Source organism: Chanos chanos, chromosome 5 (assembly GCF_902362185.1).
Source record: "Chanos chanos chromosome 5, fChaCha1.1, whole genome shotgun sequence".
Taxonomy (NCBI): Eukaryota; Metazoa; Chordata; class Actinopteri; order Gonorynchiformes; family Chanidae; genus Chanos; species Chanos chanos.
The window spans coordinates 36747450-36765155 of record NC_044499.1 but is presented as its reverse complement, the minus strand read 5'-3'; the positions used below and the strand labels follow the sequence as shown (position 1 = coordinate 36765155).

Sequence of the window (17706 nt, the reverse complement as noted above, 5' to 3'; positions counted from 1 at the left end):
TTTTGCTCGCAGAATGAAGCCATAGGGCTCTTCTATTAGGAGGCTTACTACTTTTGAGTTAACTATGAATTTTCACTAAACCTCCTTTCTGGAATACCCCCCTGATGTTATGTGTCAGAGACCTTAGAGTGAGAATGCTGATATCAGATCACTTTTGCCTTTCATACTACAAATACTGTTGTTATACAGAGTGAGGGGATCTCATCCTAGATTAGCACTTATTCAGAGATACATAATACATATGTGCCCTAGGCTCAGGTTAGGTCTAAATCTTGACATTGAAATACACACCCAAACAAAGAACACAGTGGTGACTACAACACTGCTATATTTTTAAGAATGAATTACTTATTTATTTTTCAGATCTTATGTCTCAATTTCAGACCTTATTTCTCAATTTTTCCTTCTTGCCTGGGGAAAACAACGATTACAGTAGTAACAGTTATTATTGTCGTTGTTGATGGAGCACTTTTCATATAATGAAGCAGCTCAAAGTGTTTTATGTGGAAGTATAGTCAAAATGACAATAAAGATAAAAAATTTAAGAAGTTAAGAAAAAGGGAGAACTTACATACAATAACATTGAATTACAGAATAAAATAAAAAATAGTAGATAAACTAAGAAATAACAGATGCAAAATGACTTAAAAATGGCTAAAGATGACTAAAAGCTAAGGTAAAAGGAGACGATTTCAGCTGCCTTTAAAAAGTGACTACAGATGCTGACTACAATAAAAAGCAGATGGGAGTTCCAGAGTTTTGGTGCATTAAAACAGAAGGCTACCACTCTACTGTTTCTGTATTTCACATTGGGTATATAAAGTAGGGCAGCATTTACTGATCCAAGATCACATAATATACGAAGTATATACAGACAGACGTTCAATAAAATATGCTCGTGCTAACCCAATAAGGGCTTTCAAAACCAGTTATAGAACTTAAAAATCAGTTCTAGATGGCACGACTTAATTCTTTTTAAGCGAGTGTGATATGTGCCCCTTTTTTGTCTGGGATAAAATCCTTGCTGCTGCATTTTGTACTGGTTGTAAAGGATTATTTAGTTCCTGACTGTCCCGACTGACTGTAAGCAAAAAATCATCTTCCTCTAACAAGATACACTAACTTCTGAAATTATTCACTCCTTGGAATTTATGATGGATTTCCATAGAATTCTGGGTTATATATGTGCAGAAATTACTTTATGATGTCAGATCTGAACAAGAATTCTGGAAAGACGCATTATAAAATACTAACTGTAAATGTCCCGAGAATTGAGAAACACTGAGACGTAGTGACAAGATTAGATGTTTACTGTTCTCCATCGCAAACCTTCCGCTTATCCACTTATAAGAACTTGACAAAGTCTGCATGGGAAAAATGAGCAAAAATACCCCCCTGGTATTCTCCAGAAAACCATAAATACTGATGTGGGCAGCTCTAAATAATGCTGACTTAGTAGGTAAATAATTTATGTAAATAATTTATGATTCAGTTACTCCATTTGTCAGGATATTTTTCTTGGTAAATGAAAAATGAGAAGGCCAGTTTAAGTTGTTGAGTATGGTTTATGAGTACAGTATGTGCCGATTTATTTAAAAAATCCTGTGTCAACACAAAAAGCTTTTTAGTTTATTCAGAAGCAATGAAGGTACTGAAAACTTTTCAATGGAAAAAAAAAATACTCTGGAAACAGAAGTAATTAGACACATTTTTGTAAATGACTGTATATATGCATGATTACACAGAATAAAAAGAAGCATATTTGTCACCAGGCGACATAGAGATTACTCAGGTGCCACTGTAAATGAAGGGGTTCCTAAGTGAAATCTGTTTTCTGCCCCTCGAATCAAAGAGCTCCAGCCGCCAGCATTCACTCTCGCTCCACTCATCTCCCACTCTCCAACCAACCACTCCATTTCTCTTTCTCTCCTTATCTCCTCAGACTCTTCCTCTCCTTGCTCTCTCAGGATTAAGCTGTACCGTTTCTTCCTTTCACTTCCCATCCTCCTCCTTTCGGTGTTCTTCTCATTTATTTCTTCTCCCTCCACTCTCCAGCTCTCTTCCACCTTCTGCCATCCTTGTATCTCGTCCTCGTGGCTTATCATTCTGTACAGAGTATTCCGGAAGACTCCCTTGCTCTCTGCCACTCCTCTCTCTTCTTCCACTACTGTTTCTTTTGCTTTATCTCTCCTTTGTGTCACTTCTCCCTTCCTGTCTTCCACATAGGGTAGCAGTTCTAATTTGGCCATGCCTGCTCTCTCTCTGTCCTCTTCTCTCATTTCCTTTGTCTCTTTCTCCTCTATCTCTATTTCGTTCTTTGAGATAAAGAGCACAGACCTAAATACTGGCTGCACACCTCCTAATCTGTCAACAGGCAGAAACACCACTGGCTTCTCCTTCCCTTCTTCTCCCTCTCCTACCATTGTCTCCATCCCTCCATTTTCGCTGCAACGGTACCCCTTTAATGTGACTCCATCGCTGTCTGTAATGTTGATATGATGGCTCAGAGGCCGTAACTGGGTTACATACACATGCACCAGCCAGAGGCAGAGAAGACATGACAAGAGTCCAGACATAAGACACAGCAGCAGAAAACCAACAAACAGCCACCAGCACCAGGGCACCTGCTCCCTGCCTATTGCTTGACCTGCAACATGACCTCTCTGCTCTGCATTATCTGACTTTCGAATAAGGGGAAAGGACACAGGGATGTTGTAAGTAGAAGGAGTTGGTTTGAGGCTAGTTGCAGTCTCGGGAGATGTAGCCATAGTCATGGTCAGGGAGTTGGATGTGGTTTTGGGACCCCTTTTTGTCCAGATGGGGGCTACAATTGGAGTCACCCAAGACTCCCACCAGGCCAGGTCTAGTTTGGTTGACCATCTCTCTGTCCAACTGTTTTTGATAGTCCAACTTTCAAACCAGCTTAACCATGTCCAATTTCTCACAATGTGAATTTCATGGAAGGTTCTGTTATAAGTGTATATGATATCTTCAGAGAGGTTAAATGGAGTAGTACCATTAGTTCCTGTGCTACAATAATGGTCTTCCTGCAAGTCAATGATGGGTTGTCCCTTCAGGTGCGGGGGACTAGCACACACCACGCTTTCAGGGTCATTAACAATGGAACTGGGGCCTGTGTGTTTGTACACATTGTGACCTTGGTCATCCAGGTATGTCTGCAAGTATCCCACCTGGCAGCTGCATTCCCAGGGGTTGGAGGACAAGTACACATAAGGCAGGTCAGGTTTGGAGGAGAAGAAGCCATCAGGCATTGACAAAATGTTGTTCTGCTCCAGGTCTAGCGTTTTCAGGCCAGTGGAGGAGATGGAGTCCAGGAGCCGACGGGGGAGAGCTGGTATCTGGTTTTGGGACAGATTTATCACTTCCAGGATGGGCAGGTCACTGAAAGTGCTGTCATGAAGGGAGCGCAGGCTGTTTCCATCAAGGTAAATCTCCATAAGCGAAGGAGCAGAGCGGAACACACCTCCACCAAGGCCAGATAGCTTGTTATAGGACAGACGTAGCACACTCAGGTTCCGTAGCATAGAACCTGAGTGACAGAAAGAGACCAAAAGCTCAAATCATTCAAACATAACCTCACCAAACATAAGGATGTACATGCTGATGCAAAACCAAACGTTCGAACTAATTGAGCTTTGTAAAGCCGTTGCAAGCTGACCTTACAAACAATATTTTTGCAATAGAAAGAGGTGCTCATAAAAGCCTTTCCATGAACAGAACTGTAGATGAATTCCAGGCTAAAACTTTGAGTATCATAGACAACAGTCACTGTCATTATCTGTCCATGCCAAAAGTTTACCTGGAGCCTCAAGTGCTGTGATTTGGTTATGGCTCAGGTCCAGTTCATGGAGGTCAGGGAAGTCAACATAGGAAGCCCAGGAGAACATTTCAAACTGGTTATGCGTGAGAACCAGGACTTGAGTCCCAATGTCAATCCCAGCTGGGACAGAGCTCAGGCCCATATTAACGCAGCTCACCCGCGGGCGGTGGTCCTCATTCCTGTCACTACTGCAACTGCTGTTGTTCCCCAGGAAATCATGAATAACAAGGAAGAGAACTGCTTTAGAACTAGAATACTGAAAACTGAAAACACTCACAAGATCTCAAAAGACAGAAAAAAACAAAAGTGCCTCAACCTTGCAAACAAGATAACAAGAAAAGTTTACCTAGTTTGTTCCCGGTTGCAGTAGTGGTCTTCCTTCAAGTCAATGATGGGTTGTCCCTTCAGGTGCGGGGGACTAGCACACACCACGCTTTCAGGCTCATTAACGATGGAACTGGGGCCTGCGTGCTTGTACACATTGTGACCTTGGTCATCCAGGTATGTCTGCAAGTATCCCACCTGGCAGCTACATTCCCAGGGGTTGGAGGACAAGTACACGTAAGGCAGGTCAGGTTTGGAGGAGAAGAAGCCATCAGGCATGGACGAAATGTTGTTCTGCTCCAGGTCTAGCGTTTTCAGGCCAGTGGAGGAGATGGAGTCCAGGAGCTGACGGGGGAGAGCTGGTATCTGGTTTTGGGACAGATTTATCACTTCCAGGATGGGCAGGTCACCGAAAGTGCTGTCATGAAGGGAGCGCAGGCTGTTTCCATCAAGGTAAATCTCCATAAGCGAAGGAGCAGAGCGGAACACACCTCCACCAAGGCCAGATAGCTTGTTATAGGACAGACGTAGCACACTCAGGTTCCGTAGCATAGAACCTGAGTGACAGAAAGAGACCAAAAGCTCAAATCATTCAAACATAACCTTACCAACATAAGGATGTACATGCTGACCACAAAAAACCAAATGTTCGAACTAATTGAGCTTTGTAAAGCCGTTGCAAGCTGACCTTACAAACAATATTTTTGCAATAGAAAAAGGTGCTCATAAAAGCCTTTCCATGAACAGAACTGTAGATGAATTCCAGGCTAAAACTTTGAGCATCATAGACAACAGTCGCTGTCATTGTCTGTCCATGCCAAAAGTTTACCTGGAGGCTCAAGTGCTGTGATTTGGTTATGGCTCAGGTCCAGTTCATGGAGGTCAGGGAAGTCAACATAGGAAGCCCAGGAGAACATTTCAAACTGGTTATGCGTGAGAACCAGGACTTGAGTCCCAATGTCAATCCCAGCTGGGACAGAGCTCAGGCCCATATTAACGCAGCTCACCCGCGGGCGGTGGTCCTCATTCCTGTCACTACTGCAACTGCTGTTGTTCCCCAGGAAATCATGAATAACAAGGAAGAGAACTGCTTTAGAACTAGAATACTGAAAACTGAAAACACTCACAAGATCTCAAAAGACAGAAAAAAACAAAAGTGCCTCAACCTTGCAAACAAGATAACAAGAAAAGTTTACCTAGTTTGTTCCCGGTTGCAGTAGTGGTCTTCCTTCAAGTCAATGATGGGTTGTCCCTTCAGGTGCGGGGGACTAGCACACACCACGCTTTCAGGCTCATTAACAATGGAACTGGGGCCTGCGTGCTTGTACACATTGTGACCTTGGTCATCCAGGTATGTCTGCAAGTATCCCACCTGGCAGCTACATTCCCAGGGGTTGGAGGACAAGTACACGTAAGGCAGGTCAGGTTTGGAGGAGAAGAAGCCATCAGGCATGGACGAAATGTTGTTCTGCTCCAGGTCTAGCGTTTTCAGGCCAGTGGAGGAGATGGAGTCCAGGAGCCGACGGGGGAGAGCTGGTATCTGGTTTTGGGACAGATTTATCACTTCCAGGATGGGCAGGTCACTGAAAGTGCTGTCATGAAGGGAGCGCAGGCTGTTTCCATCAAGGTAAATCTCCATAAGCGAAGGAGCAGAGCGGAACACACCTCCACCAAGGCCAGATAGCTTGTTATAGGACAGACGTAGCACACTCAGGTTCCGTAGCATAGAACCTGAGTGACAGAAAGAGACCAAAAGCTCAAATCATTCAAACATAACCTCACCAAACATAAGGATGTACATGCTGACCACAAAAAACCAAATGTTCGAACTAATTGAGCTTTGTAAAGCCGTTGCAAGCTGACCTTACAAACAATATTTTTGCAATAGAAAAAGGTGCTCATAAAAGCCTTTCCATGAACAGAACTGTAGATGAATTCCAGGCTAAAACTTTGAGCATCATAGACAACAGTCGCTGTCATTGTCTGTCCATGCCAAAAGTTTACCTGGAGGCTCAAGTGCTGTGATTTGGTTATGGCTCAGGTCCAGTTCATGGAGGTCAGGGAAGTCAACATAGGAAGCCCAGGAGAACATTTCAAACTGGTTATGCGTGAGAACCAGGACTTGAGTCCCAATGTCAATCCCAGCTGGGACAGAGCTCAGGCCCATATTAACGCAGCTCACCCGCGGGCGGTGGTCCTCATTCCTGTCACTACTGCAACTGCTGTTGTTCCCCAGGAAATCATGAATAACAAGGAAGAGAACTGCTTTAGAACTAGAATACTGAAAACTGAAAACACTCACAAGATCTCAAAAGACAGAAAAAAACAAAAGTGCCTCAACCTTGCAAACAAGATAACAAGAAAAGTTTACCTAGTTTGTTCCCGGTTGCAGTAGTGGTCTTCCTTCAAGTCAATGATGGGTTGTCCCTTCAGGTGCGGGGGACTAGCACACACCACGCTTTCAGGCTCATTAACGATGGAACTGGGGCCTGCGTGCTTGTACACATTGTGACCTTGGTCATCCAGGTATGTCTGCAAGTATCCCACCTGGCAGCTACATTCCCAGGGGTTGGAGGACAAGTACACGTAAGGCAGGTCAGGTTTGGAGGAGAAGAAGCCATCAGGCATGGACGAAATGTTGTTCTGCTCCAGGTCTAGCGTTTTCAGGCCAGTGGAGGAGATGGAGTCCAGGAGCCGACGGGGGAGAGCTGGTATCTGGTTTTGGGACAGATTTATCACTTCCAGGATGGGCAGGTCACTGAAAGTGCTGTCATGAAGGGAGCGCAGGCTGTTTCCATCAAGGTAAATCTCCATAAGCGAAGGAGCAGAGCGGAACACACCTCCACCAAGGCCAGATAGCTTGTTATAGGACAGACGTAGCACACTCAGGTTCCGTAGCATAGAACCTGAGTGACAGAAAGAGACCAAAAGCTCAAATCATTCAAACATAACCTCACCAAACATAAGGATGTACATGCTGACCACAAAAAACCAAATGTTCGAACTAATTGAGCTTTGTAAAGCCGTTGCAAGCTGACCTTACAAACAATATTTTTGCAATAGAAAAAGGTGCTCATAAAAGCCTTTCCATGAACAGAACTGTAGATGAATTCCAGGCTAAAACTTTGAGCATCATAGACAACAGTCGCTGTCATTGTCTGTCCATGCCAAAAGTTTACCTGGAGGCTCAAGTGCTGTGATTTGGTTATGGCTCAGGTCCAGTTCATGGAGGTCAGGGAAGTCAACATAGGAAGCCCAGGAGAACATTTCAAACTGGTTATGCGTGAGAACCAGGACTTGAGTCCCAATGTCAATCCCAGCTGGGACAGAGCTCAGGCCCATATTAACGCAGCTCACCCGCGGGCGGTGGTCCTCATTCCTGTCACTACTGCAACTGCTGTTGTTCCCCAGGAAATCATGAATAACAAGGAAGAGAACTGCTTTAGAACTAGAATACTGAAAACTGAAAACACTCACAAGATCTCAAAAGACAGAAAAAAACAAAAGTGCCTCAACCTTGCAAACAAGATAACAAGAAAAGTTTACCTAGTTTGTTCCCGGTTGCAGTAGTGGTCTTCCTTCAAGTCAATGATGGGTTGTCCCTTCAGGTGCGGGGGACTAGCACACACCACGCTTTCAGGCTCATTAACGATGGAACTGGGGCCTGCGTGCTTGTACACATTGTGACCTTGGTCATCCAGGTATGTCTGCAAGTATCCCACCTGGCAGCTACATTCCCAGGGGTTGGAGGACAAGTACACGTAAGGCAGGTCAGGTTTGGAGGAGAAGAAGCCATCAGGCATGGACGAAATGTTGTTCTGCTCCAGGTCTAGCGTTTTCAGGCCAGTGGAGGAGATGGAGTCCAGGAGCTGACGGGGGAGAGCTGGTATCTGGTTTTGGGACAGATTTATCACTTCCAGGATGGGCAGGTCACCGAAAGTGCTGTCATGAAGGGAGCGCAGGCTGTTTCCATCAAGGTAAATCTCCATAAGCGAAGGAGCAGAGCGGAACACACCTCCACCAAGGCCAGATAGCTTGTTATAGGACAGACGTAGCACACTCAGGTTCCGTAGCATAGAACCTGAGTGACAGAAAGAGACCAAAAGCTCAAATCATTCAAACATAACCTCACCAACATAAGGATGTACATGCTGACCACAAAAACCAAATGTTCGAACTAATTGAGCTTTGTAAAGCCGTTGCAAGCTGACCTTACAAACAATATTTTTGCAATAGAAAAAGGTGCTCATAAAAGCCTTTCCATGAACAGAACTGTAGATGAATTCCAGGCTAAAACTTTGAGCATCATAGACAACAGTCGCTGTCATTGTCTGTCCATGCCAAAAGTTTACCTGGAGGCTCAAGTGCTGTGATTTGGTTATGGCTCAGGTCCAGTTCATGGAGGTCAGGGAAGTCAACATAGGAAGCCCAGGAGAACATTTCAAACTGGTTATGCGTGAGAACCAGGACTTGAGTCCCAATGTCAATCCCAGCTGGGACAGAGCTCAGGCCCATATTAACGCAGCTCACCCGCGGGCGGTGGTCCTCATTCCTGTCACTACTGCAACTGCTGTTGTTCCCCAGGAAATCATGAATAACAAGGAAGAGAACTGCTTTAGAACTAGAATACTGAAAACTGAAAACACTCACAAGATCTCAAAAGACAGAAAAAAACAAAAGTGCCTCAACCTTGCAAACAAGATAACAAGAAAAGTTTACCTAGTTTGTTCCCGGTTGCAGTAGTGGTCTTCCTTCAAGTCAATGATGGGTTGTCCCTTCAGGTGCGGGGGACTAGCACACACCACGCTTTCAGGCTCATTAACGATGGAACTGGGGCCTGCGTGCTTGTACACATTGTGACCTTGGTCATCCAGGTATGTCTGCAAGTATCCCACCTGGCAGCTACATTCCCAGGGGTTGGAGGACAAGTACACGTAAGGCAGGTCAGGTTTGGAGGAGAAGAAGCCATCAGGCATGGACGAAATGTTGTTCTGCTCCAGGTCTAGCGTTTTCAGGCCAGTGGAGGAGATGGAGTCCAGGAGCTGACGGGGGAGAGCTGGTATCTGGTTTTGGGACAGATTTATCACTTCCAGGATGGGCAGGTCACCGAAAGTGCTGTCATGAAGGGAGCGCAGGCTGTTTCCATCAAGGTAAATCTCCATAAGCGAAGGAGCAGAGCGGAACACACCTCCACCAAGGCCAGATAGCTTGTTATAGGACAGACGTAGCACACTCAGGTTCCGTAGCATAGAACCTGAGTGACAGAAAGAGACCAAAAGCTCAAATCATTCAAACATAACCTCACCAACATAAGGATGTACATGCTGACCACAAAAAACCAAATGTTCGAACTAATTGAGCTTTGTAAAGCCGTTGCAAGCTGACCTTACAAACAATATTTTTGCAATAGAAAAAGGTGCTCATAAAAGCCTTTCCATGAACAGAACTGTAGATGAATTCCAGGCTAAAACTTTGAGCATCATAGACAACAGTCGCTGTCATTGTCTGTCCATGCCAAAAGTTTACCTGGAGGCTCAAGTGCTGTGATTTGGTTATGGCTCAGGTCCAGTTCATGGAGGTCAGGGAAGTCAACATAGGATGCCCAGGAGAACATTTCAAACTGGTTATGCGTGAGAACCAGGACTTGAGTCCCAATGTCAATCCCAGCTGGGACAGAGCTCAGGCCCATATTAACGCAGCTCACCCGCGGGCGGTGGTCCTCATTCCTGTCACTACTGCAACTGCTGTTGTTCCCCAGGAAATCATGAATAACAAGGAAGAGAACTGCTTTAGAACTAGAATACTGAAAACTGAAAACACTCACAAGATCTCAAAAGACAGAAAAAAACAAAAGTGCCTCAACCTTGCAAACAAGATAACAAGAAAAGTTTACCTAGTTTGTTCCCGGTTGCAGTAGTGGTCTTCCTTCAAGTCAATGATGGGTTGTCCCTTCAGGTGCGGGGGACTAGCACACACCACGCTTTCAGGCTCATTAACGATGGAACTGGGGCCTGCGTGCTTGTACACATTGTGACCTTGGTCATCCAGGTATGTCTGCAAGTATCCCACCTGGCAGCTACATTCCCAGGGGTTGGAGGACAAGTACACGTAAGGCAGGTCAGGTTTGGAGGAGAAGAAGCCATCAGGCATGGACGAAATGTTGTTCTGCTCCAGGTCTAGCGTTTTCAGGCCAGTGGAGGAGATGGAGTCCAGGAGCCGACGGGGGAGAGCTGGTATCTGGTTTTGGGACAGATTTATCACTTCCAGGATGGGCAGGTCACTGAAAGTGCTGTCATGAAGGGAGCGCAGGCTGTTTCCATCAAGGTAAATCTCCATAAGCGAAGGAGCAGAGCGGAACACACCTCCACCAAGGCCAGATAGCTTGTTATAGGACAGACGTAGCACACTCAGGTTCCGTAGCATAGAACCTGAGTGACAGAAAGAGACCAAAAGCTCAAATCATTCAAACATAACCTCACCAAACATAAGGATGTACATGCTGACCACAAAAAAACAAATGTTCGAACTAATTGAGCTTTGTAAAGCCGTTGCAAGCTGACCTTACAAACAATATTTTTGCAATAGAAAAAGGTGCTCATAAAAGCCTTTCCATGAACAGAACTGTAGATGAATTCCAGGCTAAAACTTTGAGCATCATAGACAACAGTCGCTGTCATTGTCTGTCCATGCCAAAAGTTTACCTGGAGGCTCAAGTGCTGTGATTTGGTTATGGCTCAGGTCCAGTTCATGGAGGTCAGGGAAGTCAACATAGGAAGCCCAGGAGAACATTTCAAACTGGTTATGCGTGAGAACCAGGACTTGAGTCCCAATGTCAATCCCAGCTGGGACAGAGCTCAGGCCCATATTAACGCAGCTCACCCGCGGGCGGTGGTCCTCATTCCTGTCACTACTGCAACTGCTGTTGTTCCCCAGGAAATCATGAATAACAAGGAAGAGAACTGCTTTAGAACTAGAATACTGAAAACTGAAAACACTCACAAGATCTCAAAAGACAGAAAAAAACAAAAGTGCCTCAACCTTGCAAACAAGATAACAAGAAAAGTTTACCTAGTTTGTTCCCGGTTGCAGTAGTGGTCTTCCTTCAAGTCAATGATGGGTTGTCCCTTCAGGTGCGGGGGACTAGCACACACCACGCTTTCAGGCTCATTAACGATGGAACTGGGGCCTGCGTGCTTGTACACATTGTGACCTTGGTCATCCAGGTATGTCTGCAAGTATCCCACCTGGCAGCTACATTCCCAGGGGTTGGAGGACAAGTACACGTAAGGCAGGTCAGGTTTGGAGGAGAAGAAGCCATCAGGCATGGACGAAATGTTGTTCTGCTCCAGGTCTAGCGTTTTCAGGCCAGTGGAGGAGATGGAGTCCAGGAGCTGACGGGGGAGAGCTGGTATCTGGTTTTGGGACAGATTTATCACTTCCAGGATGGGCAGGTCACCGAAAGTGCTGTCATGAAGGGAGCGCAGGCTGTTTCCATCAAGGTAAATCTCCATAAGCGAAGGAGCAGAGCGGAACACACCTCCACCAAGGCCAGATAGCTTGTTATAGGACAGACGTAGCACACTCAGGTTCCGTAGCATAGAACCTGAGTGACAGAAAGAGACCAAAAGCTCAAATCATTCAAACATAACCTTACCAACATAAGGATGTACATGCTGACCACAAAAAACCAAATGTTCGAACTAATTGAGCTTTGTAAAGCCGTTGCAAGCTGACCTTACAAACAATATTTTTGCAATAGAAAAAGGTGCTCATAAAAGCCTTTCCATGAACAGAACTGTAGATGAATTCCAGGCTAAAACTTTGAGCATCATAGACAACAGTCGCTGTCATTGTCTGTCCATGCCAAAAGTTTACCTGGAGGCTCAAGTGCTGTGATTTGGTTATGGCTCAGGTCCAGTTCATGGAGGTCAGGGAAGTCAACATAGGAAGCCCAGGAGAACATTTCAAACTGGTTATGCGTGAGAACCAGGACTTGAGTCCCAATGTCAATCCCAGCTGGGACAGAGCTCAGGCCCATATTAACGCAGCTCACCCGCGGGCGGTGGTCCTCATTCCTGTCACTACTGCAACTGCTGTTGTTCCCCAGGAAATCATGAATAACAAGGAAGAGAACTGCTTTAGAACTAGAATACTGAAAACTGAAAACACTCACAAGATCTCAAAAGACAGAAAAAAACAAAAGTGCCTCAACCTTGCAAACAAGATAACAAGAAAAGTTTACCTAGTTTGTTCCCGGTTGCAGTAGTGGTCTTCCTTCAAGTCAATGATGGGTTGTCCCTTCAGGTGCGGGGGACTAGCACACACCACGCTTTCAGGCTCATTAACAATGGAACTGGGGCCTGCGTGCTTGTACACATTGTGACCTTGGTCATCCAGGTATGTCTGCAAGTATCCCACCTGGCAGCTACATTCCCAGGGGTTGGAGGACAAGTACACGTAAGGCAGGTCAGGTTTGGAGGAGAAGAAGCCATCAGGCATGGACGAAATGTTGTTCTGCTCCAGGTCTAGCGTTTTCAGGCCAGTGGAGGAGATGGAGTCCAGGAGCCGACGGGGGAGAGCTGGTATCTGGTTTTGGGACAGATTTATCACTTCCAGGATGGGCAGGTCACTGAAAGTGCTGTCATGAAGGGAGCGCAGGCTGTTTCCATCAAGGTAAATCTCCATAAGCGAAGGAGCAGAGCGGAACACACCTCCACCAAGGCCAGATAGCTTGTTATAGGACAGACGTAGCACACTCAGGTTCCGTAGCATAGAACCTGAGTGACAGAAAGAGACCAAAAGCTCAAATCATTCAAACATAACCTCACCAAACATAAGGATGTACATGCTGACCACAAAAAAACAAATGTTCGAACTAATTGAGCTTTGTAAAGCCGTTGCAAGCTGACCTTACAAACAATATTTTTGCAATAGAAAAAGGTGCTCATAAAAGCCTTTCCATGAACAGAACTGTAGATGAATTCCAGGCTAAAACTTTGAGCATCATAGACAACAGTCGCTGTCATTGTCTGTCCATGCCAAAAGTTTACCTGGAGGCTCAAGTGCTGTGATTTGGTTATGGCTCAGGTCCAGTTCATGGAGGTCAGGGAAGTCAACATAGGAAGCCCAGGAGAACATTTCAAACTGGTTATGCGTGAGAACCAGGACTTGAGTCCCAATGTCAATCCCAGCTGGGACAGAGCTCAGGCCCATATTAACGCAGCTCACCCGCGGGCGGTGGTCCTCATTCCTGTCACTACTGCAACTGCTGTTGTTCCCCAGGAAATCATGAATAACAAGGAAGAGAACTGCTTTAGAACTAGAATACTGAAAACTGAAAACACTCACAAGATCTCAAAAGACAGAAAAAAACAAAAGTGCCTCAACCTTGCAAACAAGATAACAAGAAAAGTTTACCTAGTTTGTTCCCGGTTGCAGTAGTGGTCTTCCTTCAAGTCAATGATGGGTTGTCCCTTCAGGTGCGGGGGACTAGCACACACCACGCTTTCAGGCTCATTAACGATGGAACTGGGGCCTGCGTGCTTGTACACATTGTGACCTTGGTCATCCAGGTATGTCTGCAAGTATCCCACCTGGCAGCTACATTCCCAGGGGTTGGAGGACAAGTACACGTAAGGCAGGTCAGGTTTGGAGGAGAAGAAGCCATCAGGCATGGACGAAATGTTGTTCTGCTCCAGGTCTAGCGTTTTCAGGCCAGTGGAGGAGATGGAGTCCAGGAGCCGACGGGGGAGAGCTGGTATCTGGTTTTGGGACAGATTTATCACTTCCAGGATGGGCAGGTCACTGAAAGTGCTGTCATGAAGGGAGCGCAGGCTGTTTCCATCAAGGTAAATCTCCATAAGCGAAGGAGCAGAGCGGAACACACCTCCACCAAGGCCAGATAGCTTGTTATAGGACAGACGTAGCACACTCAGGTTCCGTAGCATAGAACCTGAGTGACAGAAAGAGACCAAAAGCTCAAATCATTCAAACATAACCTCACCAAACATAAGGATGTACATGCTGACCACAAAAAACCAAATGTTCGAACTAATTGAGCTTTGTAAAGCCGTTGCAAGCTGACCTTACAAACAATATTTTTGCAATAGAAAAAGGTGCTCATAAAAGCCTTTCCATGAACAGAACTGTAGATGAATTCCAGGCTAAAACTTTGAGCATCATAGACAACAGTCGCTGTCATTGTCTGTCCATGCCAAAAGTTTACCTGGAGGCTCAAGTGCTGTGATTTGGTTATGGCTCAGGTCCAGTTCATGGAGGTCAGGGAAGTCAACATAGGAAGCCCAGGAGAACATTTCAAACTGGTTATGCGTGAGAACCAGGACTTGAGTCCCAATGTCAATCCCAGCTGGGACAGAGCTCAGGCCCATATTAACGCAGCTCACCCGCGGGCGGTGGTCCTCATTCCTGTCACTACTGCAACTGCTGTTGTTCCCCAGGAAATCATGAATAACAAGGAAGAGAACTGCTTTAGAACTAGAATACTGAAAACTGAAAACACTCACAAGATCTCAAAAGACAGAAAAAAACAAAAGTGCCTCAACCTTGCAAACAAGATAACAAGAAAAGTTTACCTAGTTTGTTCCCGGTTGCAGTAGTGGTCTTCCTTCAAGTCAATGATGGGTTGTCCCTTCAGGTGCGGGGGACTAGCACACACCACGCTTTCAGGCTCATTAACGATGGAACTGGGGCCTGCGTGCTTGTACACATTGTGACCTTGGTCATCCAGGTATGTCTGCAAGTATCCCACCTGGCAGCTACATTCCCAGGGGTTGGAGGACAAGTACACGTAAGGCAGGTCAGGTTTGGAGGAGAAGAAGCCATCAGGCATGGACGAAATGTTGTTCTGCTCCAGGTCTAGCGTTTTCAGGCCAGTGGAGGAGATGGAGTCCAGGAGCTGACGGGGGAGAGCTGGTATCTGGTTTTGGGACAGATTTATCACTTCCAGGATGGGCAGGTCACCGAAAGTGCTGTCATGAAGGGAGCGCAGGCTGTTTCCATCAAGGTAAATCTCCATAAGCGAAGGAGCAGAGCGGAACACACCTCCACCAAGGCCAGATAGCTTGTTATAGGACAGACGTAGCACACTCAGGTTCCGTAGCATAGAACCTGAGTGACAGAAAGAGACCAAAAGCTCAAATCATTCAAACATAACCTTACCAACATAAGGATGTACATGCTGACCACAAAAAACCAAATGTTCGAACTAATTGAGCTTTGTAAAGCCGTTGCAAGCTGACCTTACAAACAATATTTTTGCAATAGAAAAAGGTGCTCATAAAAGCCTTTCCATGAACAGAACTGTAGATGAATTCCAGGCTAAAACTTTGAGCATCATAGACAACAGTCGTTGTCATTGTCTGTCCATGCCAAAAGTTTACCTGGAGGCTCAAGTGCTGTGATTTGGTTATGGCTCAGGTCCAGTTCATGGAGGTCAGGGAAGTCAACATAGGAAGCCCAGGAGAACATTTCAAACTGGTTATGCGTGAGAACCAGGACTTGAGTCCCAATGTCAATCCCAGCTGGGACAGAGCTCAGGCCCATATTAACGCAGCTCACCCGCGGGCGGTGGTCCTCATTCCTGTCACTACTGCAACTGCTGTTGTTCCCAAGGCATCCTCGTATAGCGAGGAAGAGGAGTACATGGCTGAAGAATCTCATTTTGATGAGACAGTGCTGAAAAGAAATTCTATTCTTGAAGCAGATTTTGAAAGACAATGCAGCTTAACAGAAAAGGGAGACAAACTAAAAGGGCATTACAGAAAACATCCTCTGAATTTGGCAAGACAGACATATGCAAAAAAGTCATTACTGAAATGGCATCACCATTTTAATGCACAAACATAGTCAAAGAACTGCTCGTGATATTTCGACATGAAAATCAAAAAATATCAGCATGATTACAAAGAAGTAGTCTGGAAAACAATGTAAAGTGAAAAAAATATTATTGCTTTTGCAATAATCTGTAACTAATAAAACTATGTTGCCGTGCAGAATAGTTAACAAGTACTCGTATTTGGGTTTTTACCTTGTCATTTCAGAGAGGGTCTGTCGCTGCTGTTAGTGTGGCAATACTTTGTCTCTGCTGAGTGAAGATATGTGTATTATACACACTACTGGAACATTTGATAGCCAGGTTTCCTCTTGTCATGGATGAATAATTGTGCCTTGTCACTTCCTGCCTTTTCTCCTGTCACTAACTGATATACATTCCAAATAAGGACCTCTCACTCTCTCTGGATCCTCACAGCCAAATGAGCCTTCTCATTCTTGCATAAAATGTATATAAGATGGCAGTGGGATAACTGTTAGAATTCTTTTAGAAAGATCTTGCATCCTTCAATGTTGGTCACTATATAGTCAGTAATATTCAGAAAAGGCCCTTTGCTAATTGTTTTCAAATGAGAAACTTAGGGACATGTTGTTTGCTTAAGTAATGCTTTACCTCAGCTTTGATAAATAAGTAAACCTGGGATCAGTAAAAATTCAAAACAGTAAATAATGTGCCACATATGCATGCTCTTCTCATAGTTAGATATGAGCAATCCTCATTCTTTTTCTCTTGTACTGCCATGACAAAAAAAAAAACAAAGAAAAACAGAATGGCTTATGCTGTCTGTGGAATCTTATGCACCAGTCTAGAGGCCGACCAATATATTGGTTTTGCCAATATATCGGCCAGTAACAGCCCCTTTTGACACTGGTTGGTCCATATCGGTATCGGTATTACAACTTGGTTCTCATGAACTGGGATCACTGTTAGGTGTTATGTGATGTCTGAACACTCTACTTTCTCAGGGCTCCACAGTGCGAGCATTTCACTGGCATTTGTGACTAAAAATAGATGTGTGTAAACTGTAAAATGTATTTAGGACCAAGTGTGTGAATAAAAAGTATTACAAAATTCAGCCCAAGCAGCTTCTATTTTTTTCTCAACAAAAAGGTTGATAACACAACTAGGGCTGTTTCAAATGCCATTTTTGCCAATCGAATTTTAGCCAACCTTTTTCGAAAGAAGCTTCGAATGTCTAAGACGTGACGTAATCATTTTGGCCTGTTAATCATTTTCGGGATACTCTGCTTTCTACTAAATGATATGAATAAAGAGATGGTGAATATGTTAAACTTCAGTTCACACTTTTTTAGGTTTAACACTCTTTAATAAACGTTGTTTACATCATTTGATCCAGAGTTCGCAGTCTGCGGTGTCGACGATTAGCATTCCTTCCATAGCTGAGGATGCACCTAAATATTTACAAATAATATAGTGATTGTCTGGTTAGAGGCTGGATGGGCTAAACTAAATTTAGGCATAACTTACGATATTGTAGATCTTAATTTACGAAGATTCAAATTCCATTTAAGTATTCAGAAATAAACTCACACTTTTCAGATGGTTTACCAAATTTGTTGTTGAGTAATGGTACAGGAAGTTTATCTTGCATATCTGGCACTGCTTTTTTAATTATCAGTAAGCTAAAAATGCTTCCAAACCGGGATTGTTTTGGACATTTTTTTGTCCA

General features: G+C 44.7%; 1 protein-coding gene across 1 annotated transcript; it reads right to left on the bottom strand.

The window, feature by feature from the left end:
- Positions 1–2739: 2739 nt before the first annotated feature.
- gp1ba (glycoprotein Ib platelet subunit alpha) lies at positions 2740–12473 on the bottom strand. Its single transcript, XM_030774962.1, has 18 exons — positions 12408–12473; positions 12041–12258; positions 11234–11768; positions 10867–11084; positions 10059–10593; positions 9692–9909; positions 8885–9419; positions 8518–8735; positions 7712–8246; positions 7345–7562; positions 6537–7071; positions 6170–6387; positions 5362–5896; positions 4995–5212; positions 4188–4722; positions 3821–4038; positions 3052–3550; positions 2740–2824 (listed from the first exon to the last, which is right to left on the bottom strand). The coding sequence occupies exons 2-18, from the start codon at positions 12201–12203 to the stop codon at positions 2740–2742; spliced, it is 6018 nt and encodes a 2005-aa protein (XP_030630822.1). The 5' UTR covers positions 12204–12258; positions 12408–12473.
- Positions 12474–17706: the final 5233 nt, after the last annotated feature.